This window comes from Oncorhynchus gorbuscha, linkage group LG25 (genome assembly GCF_021184085.1).
Source record: "Oncorhynchus gorbuscha isolate QuinsamMale2020 ecotype Even-year linkage group LG25, OgorEven_v1.0, whole genome shotgun sequence".
Classification (NCBI taxonomy): Eukaryota; Metazoa; Chordata; class Actinopteri; order Salmoniformes; family Salmonidae; genus Oncorhynchus; species Oncorhynchus gorbuscha.
In genome coordinates this window covers 31,919,369-31,931,670 of record NC_060197.1, presented here as the reverse complement: position 1 = coordinate 31,931,670, position 12,302 = coordinate 31,919,369, and the positions used below count along the sequence as shown (strand labels likewise).

Genomic DNA, 12,302 nt, shown 5'->3' with positions numbered 1-12,302 from the left:
TAACAAGGGGTTATGTTCTTTATTAGAGTGTTATTACACTGTAATTATATGGTCTAACAAGTGGTTATGTTCTTTATTACAGTGTAATTATATGGTCTAACAAGTGGTTATGTTCTTTATTACAGTGTAATTATATGGTCTAACAAGTGGTTATGTTCTTTATTAAAGTGTAACTACATAGTCGAACAAGTAGTTATGTTCTTTATTACAGTGTAATTATATGGTCGAACAAGTGGTTATGTTATTTATTACAGTGTAATTATATGGTCTAGCAAGTGGTTATGTTATTTATTACAGTGTAATTATATGGTCTAACAAGTAGTTATGTTGTTTGTTACAGTGTAACTACATAGTCCCGTGTCTAATAGTCATCATCATCTTCCTGTGCTTCCAACAAAAAGCCTATGTGTCCCCTCCTAACCTACCAGCTTTGGTTTGGCTACTTGTAATGTATGGGTAAGTAGCACCAGAATGATATCCATATTTGTATCTGCTGACTTAACCAGTTCAAAGACGTTTTTAGAAAAAAATAAAATTGTGATTGGACTATGGATGTAATGTTTATATGGAGCAATGTAGATTCATGTTCAAATCCACCCTCTGAATGGCACACATACACAATCCATGTCTCAATTGTCTCAAGGATTAGAAATCCTTCTTTATCCTGTCTCCTCCCCTTCCTCTACACTGATTGAAGAGGATTTAACAAGTGACATCAACAAGGGATCATAGCTTTCACCTGGATTCACCTGGACAGTCTATGTCATAAAAAGAGCAGGTGTTCTTAATGTTTTGTATACTCAGTGTAGTGTGTCGTCAGCAAACATCTCATGCAACCTACAAATAATATTTCAGCCCTGTTCAATTTCAATTCACCCATTTTCCACATAGTATGCCACAGTCAATGCATTTTAATGGTGAAGTGAAGCCTCTTCCCCGAGTTTATTCTGAAACCTTCATGTCTGTATACCCCTCTTCATATATCTCCCCCTATCTCCTTTCCTATTGTACTGTTTAAATAGTCAAATATGAAAGATTAAGCTTCTGTTCATGTAACCGTCTGTATTTTCAGGTGGTCTATCACACCCATGATGTACCCAGCCTCGTTTATCTTCAGTGTCCCCAGCACGGCCTACGTGGTGCTGACCTGCGTCAACCTCTTCATCGGCATCAATGGCAGCTTGGCCACCTTTGTCATGGAGCTGTTCGATGATGATGTAGGTGGTGCGGGTTGCCGCTTTCCTAAATCGTCAAATGTACCGTGTCCATATTAGGAGCTTCAGTGTTACAAGGTGTCGGTGTCATTTTGACTGTGAGGCTGTCCTAATTTTATTTAACTAGGCAAGTCGGTCAATAACAAATTCTTATTTACAATGACGGCCTACACCGGCCAAACCCGGGCGACTCTGGGCCACATATGCGCCGCCCTATTGGACTCCCAATCACGGCCGGTTGTGATACAGCCTGGTTTCGAACTAGGGTCTCTGTAGTGACGCCGCAATTCCTTAGATCGCAGCGCCAGCCGGGAGCCCAGGGAGCCTAATATGAACACCGTACATACTGGGCGAAAAGTACACATGTTTTATCAAAGAAATGCCTGCTCAATCGACTAATGTATCAGGAAGATTTAATTTTTTGACAAGCTAACTGATCCCTGTCCTCGATATACTGCAGTGTATTCTTGGATAGGCTTTCAGCGCATGCAAGGAAGGAGCTTTTCCTCCAGGAATGCCTTTTTAACTTTTTACCCACTCAATGAGTTTCAAAGGTGGTATTTTTCAATGATCTTTTATGTTTAATTGTGAAGTTAGGATTGTGTCTTCGGCGAATGTGCTTCATGCATCTTTCAATGAGCGTCAATGTATACCAAAAGCTTGCCTTTCTCCCGGGAGAATCAAAATACAAAGACGGAGAAAAAATCAATACAGAAAGCAAGCAAGAGAAGAAGACAGAACTTGAGAGAGTGTTAAAAGGATAGATGGAAACAATGGGGGAAGTAGAGAGAGAGAGATGCCACTTCTCAGTCTGTGTAAGTCAAATCAAATCAAATTTGTTTATATAGCCCTTCGTACATCAGCTGATATCTCAAAGTGCTGTACAGAAACCCAGCCTAAAACCCCAAACAGCAACCAATGCAGGTGTAGAAGCACGGTGGCTAGGAAAAACTCCCTAGAAAGGCCAAAACCTAGGAAGAAACCTAGAGAGGAACCAGGCTATGTGGGGTGGCCAGTCCTCTTCTGACGGTGCCGGGTGGAGATTATAACAGAACATGGCCAAGATGTTCAGATGTTCATAAATGACCAGCATGGTCGAATAATAGTAAGGCAGAACAGTTGAAACTGGAGCAGCAGCATGGCCAGGTGGACTGGGGACAGCAAGGAGTCATCATGTCAGGTAGTCCTGGGGCATGGTCCTAGGGCTCAGGTCCTCCGAGAGAGAGAAAGAAAGAAGGAGAGAATTAGAGAACGCACACTTAGATTCACACAGGACACCGAATAGGACAGGAGAAGTACTCCAGATATAACAAACTGACCCTAGATACTGGAGGCTGAGACAGGAGGGGACAGGAGACACTGTGGCCCCATCCGAGGACACCCCCGGACAGGGCCAAACAGGAAAGATATAACCCCACCAACTTTGCCAAAGCACAGAGGGGGGGGGGCAACCCAGACAGGATGACCACAACAACCACGACGCACCCCCTGCAGGGATGGCATGAGAGAGCCCCAGTAAGCCAGTGACTCTGCCCCTGTAATAGGGTTAGAGGCAGAGAATCCCAGTGGAAAGAGGGGAACCGGCCAAGCAGAGACAGCAAGGGCGGTTTGTTGCTCCAGAGCCTTTCCGTTCACCTTCCCACTCCTGGGCCAGACTACACTCAATCATATGACCCAACATTTTTGACATGTTTACTTGTGTTTAGACTGAATTACAAGCATTTCTTCTAAGGATGCTTAATTTACTTAGTTTAGCTGTTCTTTATAAGCTGGAACTCAAATGTACCTAAATGTGTTGGGTCCATGGCCAGGAAACTCCCCAGACCTTAATCCAATTGAGAACTTGTGGTCAATCCTCAAGGCGGGTGGACAAACAAAACCCCACAAATTCTGATAAACTCCAAGCATTGATTATGCAAGAATGGGCTGCCATCAGTCAGGATGTGGCCCAGAAGTTAATTGACAGCATGCCAGGTCAGATTGCAGAGGTCTTGAAAAAGAAGGGTCAACACTGCAAATATTGACTCTTTGCATCAACTTCATGTAATTGTCAATAAAAGCTTTTGACACTAATGAAATGTTTGTAATTATACTTCAGTATTCCATAGTAACATTAATATTCTCAAATCGTTTGGCCTTGACTCTAGAGATACTGGGGTGCAAAAGAGCAAGATAAAGAAATAAATACAGTATGGGGATGAGGTAGTTGGATGGGCTATTTACAGACTGGCTAACATATTGGTCCCATGTTTCATGAGCTGGAATAAATGATCACAAAAAGTTCCATACACACAAAAAGCTTATTTCTCTAAAATGTTGTTTAAAAAATGTGTTTATGTCCCTGTTAGTGAGCATTTCTTCTTTGCCAAGAAAATCCATCTACCTGACAGGTGTGGGATATCAAGAAGCTGATTAAACAGCATGATCATTACACAGATACACCTTGTGCTGGGGACAATAAAAGGCCACTCCAAAATGTGCAGTTTTGTCACACATCACAATGCCACAGATGTTTCAAGTTTTGAGGGGGTCTGCAATTGGCATTCTGACTGCAGGAATGTCCACCAGAGCTTTTGCCAGAGAATGTAATCTTAATTTCTCTCTTTTAGAGAATTTGGCAGTACATCCGACCGGCCTCACAACCGCAGACCATTTGTATGGCATCGTGTGGGTGAGCGATTTGCTGATGTCAAAGTGAACAGAGTGCCCCATGGTGGTGGTGGGGCAAATGGTGGTCACACCAGATATTGACTGGTTTTCTGATCCATGCCCCTACTTTTTTTATACAATGCTCAAAACTCCAAAAAATAAAGTGAACATGCTGTTGTGCAAATGGAATAGACAACATGTGGAAATGATAGGCAATTAGCAAGACATCCCCCAATAAAGGAGTGGTTCTGCAGGTGGTGACCACAGACCACTTCTCAGTTCCTATGCTTCCTGGCTGATGTTTTGGTCACTTTTGAATGCTGGTGGTGCTTTCACTCTAGTGGTAGCATGAGACGGAGTCTAAAATCCTTATATGAATTGTAAATCTTTGAATTTGTTGCATGTTGCATTGATATTTTTGTTCAGTATATTTGATACCATTGCACTTATTCCGCTCCAGCCTTTACCACGAGTCCGTCCTCCACCAACCACCTGTGAATCTCATCATGTAGACTATCCTACACGCAAAGCCTACCTGCACTTTATCTGTGAGCTGTTGGCTAGAGGATACATGCCAAGACCAGAATAGGGGAATTTTCTATTTAAGGCAACAGTTTTTGTGACAAAACTATCGGGAGAGTGGAAAATGCGATGGAAACACATTGAACTTTAGATTTTTATTCAGTACATAAAAACTTAAGCAAAAAAGTACATTTTATGTGCACTACGTCATCACGCACTGGTTTTTATCTGCAACAAGTCAATTAGGTGGAAACATCACTGGTGGGAAGATCTGTCACCAATTGGATGGAAACCTAGCTTTGTCATACGCTCATGTCCTTTGAACATTCATCTTCTTTCCATTCTCTCTGGTGTCTCAGACACAGCTTAATGTTGGCTGTCTTCCTTTTTACATAATGAGACAAACTCATTTGCATGGCGATTTCATTATCGTCATTGCCGTCGTTCATCATCGGTTTGTTTTTTGTTTGTCTGTTCGCTGGCAACATCCCCATCAAACAGTCATCTTTTTGTTGTGACTTGTTTTCCCATATATTTATCGGTGTTGTTCTGGCAAATCATATTCCTAAGGGGCTCTGGCAATATATTAATGGAATGCATGCCGGTCGCTGCCAATCTGGCAAGTGACCTACCGCGCTCTTCCTTGTCAAGGGCATTTGCCTAGTGTATTAGAAAGCCTGCTGGGTAGAGTAGCTCTCCGGGTCAATTGAGACATTGCCGATTGGGGACAATGACAGCCCAGCTATCACTCCTGGGGATGTAAAAGCAGATAAGAGAGCCCTGTAGGTGGCCACGAGCCGGGGCTGATGCATCACTTATTCTACCAGTTAACTGTCACATTTGAATCACCTGGAAAAATGGGCTGTGACATGCTGGGATGTTGGTGGTTTCCACATTTCCTCTGTTCCTCTGTTCTGTTCTGATAAACTGAATGAACAGAGGAGCCAAAATGGCTGCCGTAGATAAGAACGCACAAGACCACGCCCCAGTTCACCGCGGCAGGTTGTAGAGAGATATCTGACAGCTCCATCTTTCTCCGTCGTCTCTATTTCCACACCTTCATTCTATCCCGTCCACCCTGCACTGCGACGATAGCCAAAACGGGAACAGCAAAGTTGAAGTTCTCTTCATTCTTTGTTGTATTTCTCCACTGAAGGTCAAAGTTAATACACCTAGCTCCCCGCTATGGGAAGATGTCTAATAGTCTAGAGGGAAGGAGTAAAAATAGCCAAAACTGGAGGGAAAAGCAAAGCATGGCTGCAGCAGCACATATATTACTTTTACGTCCCAGTTTTATCTGGAGACTGAGCGGGGGAGCATGGGAGTTTTCTCAGCTCCCTGTGGATCGCATCTATCGCACACTGCCTTGTATGCATGAGACAGTGTTTGAGTCAATAGCCCAGCCGTTAGCCACTCAGACAAGCCGGTTGGGCACCTAAATGGATCTGGCCTGGTTGGGGGCCTGAGTGATTCAGGAGAGGGGCAGTCGATGGGGCTGTATTAGTTCTGCCATGTCATGACCCTCTGTACTGTGTTTTGGAATTGCTATGCTGGGCATTATGTCTGGAACTTGTCTACTCTCCCAGGGAATTGCCATTTAATTGTACTGTGTGTGTGGGTGGGGTGGGTGTTTGGGGGGGTATTACATACATAAATATTTGTATTCCTAACAGCATGTACTGCTGTCTACCTCTTTTATATTAATATAGTGTTTTATGTATACAATGTTACATTCTATTTTGGATGTGCATTACTGATTATGAAGTTTCCCTTTAACGTTAACACATCTAGTTTGAGAAATTGGCTAATGGTCGCCCTCCCCAAAACTCTTTCAGACATATATATATTCCTTTTTGTAAGTCCCTCCGGTCAAGATGAAGGCGATGCTAGGGGAATATGAACACTAAAGCAATATGGGTCAGACTAGAGCCTTGGAGATTTTTTTTCACTTCAGAACCCATTTGGAGATGATTTATGGGCATATAGCACAAACTTTGAAGAAAATTGTCACGCGTTTCATCATCGCCTAAGAGCTTCTTAGATCTCCTTGATGAACACCCAGTCGAGAGAAGATCTGTTATTTCACGTATTGATCTCGAATTAGGTCTCTATTCCTTCACATTCTTCTTGATGACAAATGGGCCCCGGCTGTACAAGGTCATTGGTTTGCTTTTATTATTTCAGTTTTTCCAATTCACTTATGTTTCTAACTTTAGGCTCTTTTAGCCTTTTGCCAGCTTCTTGCCAGCTTCTTTTTCTTGATTCCAGCTTTAAATTCTAAGACTTTACTCAAGGGATTGTAGTTTAACTATGATTAATAACTTTTCAATGTAGTTGAGTGGGAGTGCGTCCAGTATGTGTTGATATGACCAGATATATTCAAATTGAGCTTCTTACTATTGACAATAAAAGGTAGCTAAGTAATACATTTTATGGATGGCCAGGATCTCATGCTTGACGTTTTGTTGGCCAGCGTGACCTTAAGTCCTTGAGAGAAACTTGTAAAAGTTGAAAAAGGCAAAGATGAATTGGCAGACCTATTGCTGGACATTTGAGAATTAGCGTTGACACCATGATCAATTAGGTATTTCCGTTATGCATACTTCTCTGCAGGGAATTTAGGCCAGTGCTCGGACAGCCCAACTACTCACAGGCAGAAATTCTCAATTTACTGCTGCATGTAGACTACTATTGACATTCCAACTCTAACCTTTGATCTGTAGCTTAAGTTTGGCCATTAACAGAGAAAATATTTACTTGAAGTATAGCGACATCATTACTGCTGTATACCCAGAAGTCATACATGAAGACCTAAATAAACTTTATTTTAATGATGACGGTAGTGAGTTATTTACCCCCAATGACCAAAGACCCCAATTCAATCCATAACAGATAAAGGAAAACTTTACCTCTAATTGAATTGTGAATGTTTGCACTATATCGAATGTGTTAACTCAGAGTTAGCTGCAAACACTCTGTGTGGACAACGTCATTGGGTAATGCCTCTGGACCACACCTGTGCTTGAAAAATATAGCAGAAACGTGTATGAATCGCAACACGGTTTATCTTTATCTACAGTTGATTGAATTGCGGGCCAAGTTAGGCCTTTTCATGACGCCATTCCTCAAAATAAAGTAACAAATTGCAGAGCAAGTACCAATCCCCATGATGAAATCTGACAACATAAGGTGTCATCCGCGACTCTCATCTGCCGCTCCACATTGCACTGTGTTAAGCAACGCATGCCACTTTTCGCCCTGGGTCTACCGAAGGAGGAAACGGTGAATTTACGGTTTTCACAAGGTACGCTAGCGTCTTTGAAGACTACCCTGAGACCAAACAGATGCATTTTGCATAAGCTGGCTTTAGAACGGCATGTAAATACAGAAGTGGCAATATCTACTGTATCTCTTTCTTTCTTTCTCTCTTTTTCTCTTTCGCACTCTTCATCTCTATCAATCACTCTCCCCCCATCTCTCTCTCTCTCTCTCTCTCTCTCTCTCTCTCTCTCTCTCTCTCTCTCTCTCTCTCTCTCTCTTTCCCTCAATCTTCGGTAATGAAAGCAATGTGGAGAACCGACGCTGGTGGTGTTGTAGAATCAGTGCAGACTGGCTATCTTTCATTCTGTCTTCATTTAATTAATTAGGGCTTGTGTGTTTTAAAAGGCACCATCGTGCACCATCGTTCAGCAATATAGCTACAGGGAGAAGGGATTTCAGGAGGGGTGGCTTAATCAGGAAGGGAGGAAAAAGGAAATGTCCGCAACTCAGGTATGCTCCCATGGTGATTTAACCACACCCACAAAAAATACAACGTTTTGATAAGAGTTGGATCTTCGTCAGGTCATACATCACTGTGAAACACCTATTTAAATCAACTCTACAGGGCTTGTACATCCGGTCAATTCAATACATCCATTACATTGAATACATTAACATCACAATAAGTATTACACAGTAGACATATGGAGAAACATGAATACATTTAGGTTTGTATCTATTTTTTTCTTTGATATGTGCATCTGTCCTGCACCTAATTAATTGGATTTGCATATATTTCTATAATTTGTATTTAAATCAGGAAGGGCCCTAACCTGGGTAATGAAAAGCCAATAAGATTGTGTGTGTGTGTGTGTGTGTGTGTGTGTGTGTGTGTGTGTGTGTGTGTGTGTGTGTGTGTGTGTGTGTGTGTGTGTGTGTGTGTGTGTGTGTGTGTGTGTGTGTGTGTGTGTGTGTGTGTGTGTGTGTGTGTGTGTGTGTGTGTGTGTGTGTGTGTGTGTGTGTGTGTGTGTGTGTGTGTGTGTGTGTGTGTGTGTGTGTGTGTGTGTGTGTGTGCGTGCGCGTGCAAGTCCATTACTGTGAATGTGTCTGTTATAGCAAGTGGGAAGGTATATCTTTCAAAGTCTCAGTGCTTGGGATGAGAATGTTTGTATCTGTATGTATGAGCAGCTGCTCCTGCCCTCACGTAACGCGGGTGAGGGAGACATCACCGAGTGAGCGTGCCCTAAATGACAAGTCAAGGCTAATTTCCATGTCATTTAGCAAGCAGTGTGCCTCCACTGATGAGCGCACACAGAGGATGTGCTTTAGTTATCTGGGGAGTGTCGAAACACTCTTAATGCCAAGAGCACTCTTTTCCAGCCACCGCAAGCTCCAAATCCGCTGCTTCCCTCAGGTCACTCGACAGACTCGTGCCTCCGCATGTGCAACGCAGACAGCGGGTTCACTGTAATGTGATGTCATGCCATAATGTGCCCTCGTGTTTTGCCGTGTTTCTTGTCTTTTATGAGTCTCTAATACGTTGTTGTTGTTTTTCTTTTTCTTTTCCCTCCTTACAGAAAATCTCGCACATCAATGACATTGTGAAGCAGGTGCTGCTGATTTTCCCGCACTTCTGTCTGGGTCGAGGGCTCATCGACATGGGCAAGAATCAGGCCATGGCCACTTTATTTGAACGCTTCGGTGAGCATCCTCCACACCACCTTTGCGCTTAAATACCACACTATAGGGAGTAAATTGTTGTGGGGAAGAAAATGTGACAAAATAATGATGACAAAACTGTAAAAGTGTAAATAATGCCACACTATTTCTGAAGTGATCACATAGGCTTCATCCTGATATATACTCTCACTGTACTGTAAACTGCTTTGGATAAAAGTGGCCTTTTAATATTATATTACTAAGAGTCATCAGTGATTCATTAGATTCATCAGTGCAAAGCTTTTCCCTCCTAGCAAGATGGAATAACATTTAAGTGGTAGGATGAAAGGTCAAATGAAGCTGAGTAATTTAAGGACAAGAAAGAAAGTACAGTGCAGTGTAAAGAAAGACAATGTCATGGCTTTAGCTCTGGTGTTGTCTTTCAAGACTCAATAGAGAATAACAGGTGCAAACTTTCCACTGCTGCACATTGTTGTCTAAATATCCTTGAAAAGAAATGGAGGGAATTGGCAGATTCATTTAAGCCGACAGTTGATTGTTGTAGGTGACAATAAAACAGGTGGGAGGAAGGGTCTGACTATTCTCCAGTAAGAATATTTGGTACCAAACATTTTGGGGTTTAAGATTTACCAAAGGCCAATAGCTTAGCTACTTTGTTTAATTTAGTCCTCTACTTATACAATGCCTTTACAGCATCTTCATAGTTTCACACATAGGGCCCATGGATGTTACCATTACCCTTTACAGGACTAAACACATCTCCTCTTAGTTGTTGCTGCATCATTACCAAATAGGATAACATTTGACCAAAAACGTGACCGTAGCCCTCGGCCGCCATTCTCAACGCTACATCTAGAAAGCGAAAGGGGATAGGTACACGGGGGAGATTGAGAGGCAGAGAGACCCATGAAAGGCGGGAGCAAAGGCTTTATCTGAGGAATAGATCTGGCAGGAAATAACCGTTTGAGGAATCATTTGCGGCGGCGAGTGTAAAGAGGAAAGCAATCACCGCTTTAAAAAGCTTGTCTGGAGAGGGCCTATTTGCGAGAAAATGAGACTGAAAACGCTTCCGTTTCTGTCTTTCATCCCTCCAGAACATAGAGGCTGTTGAGACTGAGAGAGAGATGGATAGGGAGGGAGGCAGAGAGAGGTGGGGGGGTACTGAGCTAACATATGGAATTGTTTTAAGGTCATACCATGTATGATTTAGCTATTTGGTTTGGAAATTTAGGACCCCTTTAGGTATCCCCCAAAAATATAGAATTGGGCCTGTACTACTATAGCCCATAGGGTCCTGTTTTAAATGACGTTCAGCTTATAAAGGCTTCATAATGACTTCATAAGCACTGCATAAATGTGTTACAAAGCATCTATAACCGTATGTCATGCTTTATAAAGGGTTTATAAATGTGGCATAGTGTGTGACATAATCACCAATGTCAAACGTGACATAACCCACTATGTCGAATATAATATAAAAATGTGCTTTATAAAGGGTGACACGTTGGTTGGCATAGTCTGAAGTCATGTTACTCACATTACACCTAATCTCAATCCCAGACACTTTCGCCCAAATAGGTGGAAACACTGGTGGACCAACGCATCAAATTTGGCCTTCAGTAGTTAGGGTTAGATTTAAAATCAACGTTTAAGAAATGTATTGTGGGAATGGGCATGGTTTAGCCATAATTATGACCTTTTGACTGGGTTAACTAGTGACAATGACAAATACCTTACTCCGGTCACTCCCATAGAATTATATGGTCACTCCCACTAAGGCCAACTTTGAATGGTTGATATCCCAGGCTTATATGTGCTGTGTGCGCAATAGCCTGGGTATGATGTTACACCAAGAAACACTTACCTTGATGAAAGCCCCCAACATAAAGAAATTAAAAGTGGCTTTCTTCTGGAACCAAGATGCATGTACAAAAACATGTACACAACAAAAACTAGCCATACAGTGCAGTGCCGGGCCTAGTCCCGTCTTTGACACATTCACCTACTCTCTCGCTTAATGATCAGCCACAAAATGTTGGCACCACTAATAGGTTGCAAGGCCCTCTTCTCTAGCATGGGAACAGAAGAGGAATACCCGGTGAGGTAGCTTCAGGTTGGACTACTCCAAATCATCTTGCATCTGACACACACACACACACAAACACAGACACACACACACACACGCGCGCGCACACACACGCACGCACACACACACGCGCACGCACGCACACACACACACATGCGCACGCACACACACACACACACACACACACACACACACACACACACACACACACACACACACACACACACACACACACACACACACACACACACACACACACACACACACACACACACACACACACACACACACACACACACACACACACAGTAGCTTTGCAGGTCCATCAACCCATTCAAATACCTCAATCACCCTTCAGAAAACTGTGACTCACGAGAGAACCTTAAATCAGCAGAACATTAATAACCTATTTATTTACACTTTATGTATTATCCTGTATTACTTAGTCCATAACACAGCCATAAAGACTCTATATCGCATGATGCCATACTTAATTTAAAGTCAGCCACCTTTGGTCATTCATGACATAAAGGCTTAATGATGTAAACACAAATGTAGTAACAATTAGGAAATTATCACTAACAGCTTAAACAAACAAACAATTGCATTGAATCTTACACAGGGCTGTGAATGGTGTAGTTTGACCTTAAGATGGCGGACAAATGGTTCTTGCCTCTCTGCCTGCTGGAGGTACTGCATGTTGGTTCCCACCTTAAAAGTAACAACAAAGAAAGTTAGCAAGTCTGTTAGGAAATGCCTTTGTCACATAATCTGGATAACGCATTTCTGTGCTGTGCCAGAAACTCTAAATGGGAAGATGGGGAAACTAAATTTGATTCATGTTATTATATTCCTCTTTCGTTTACAAATCTCATGATGTCACTATTTGA

At 42.4% G+C, this 12,302-nt stretch overlaps 1 protein-coding gene across 1 annotated transcript in view; it reads left to right on the top strand.

The window, feature by feature from the left end:
* Positions 1-12,302, top strand: part of LOC124014229 (phospholipid-transporting ATPase ABCA1-like) — a 290,281-nt gene that overhangs the window by 223,332 nt on the left and 54,647 nt on the right. Inside the window, exons 39-41 of the mRNA XM_046329029.1 lie at positions 341-456; positions 1,073-1,217; positions 9,224-9,347. Coding sequence (XP_046184985.1) covers positions 341-456; positions 1,073-1,217; positions 9,224-9,347 — 385 coding nt within the window. The remainder of the gene's footprint in view (positions 1-340; positions 457-1,072; positions 1,218-9,223; positions 9,348-12,302) is intronic.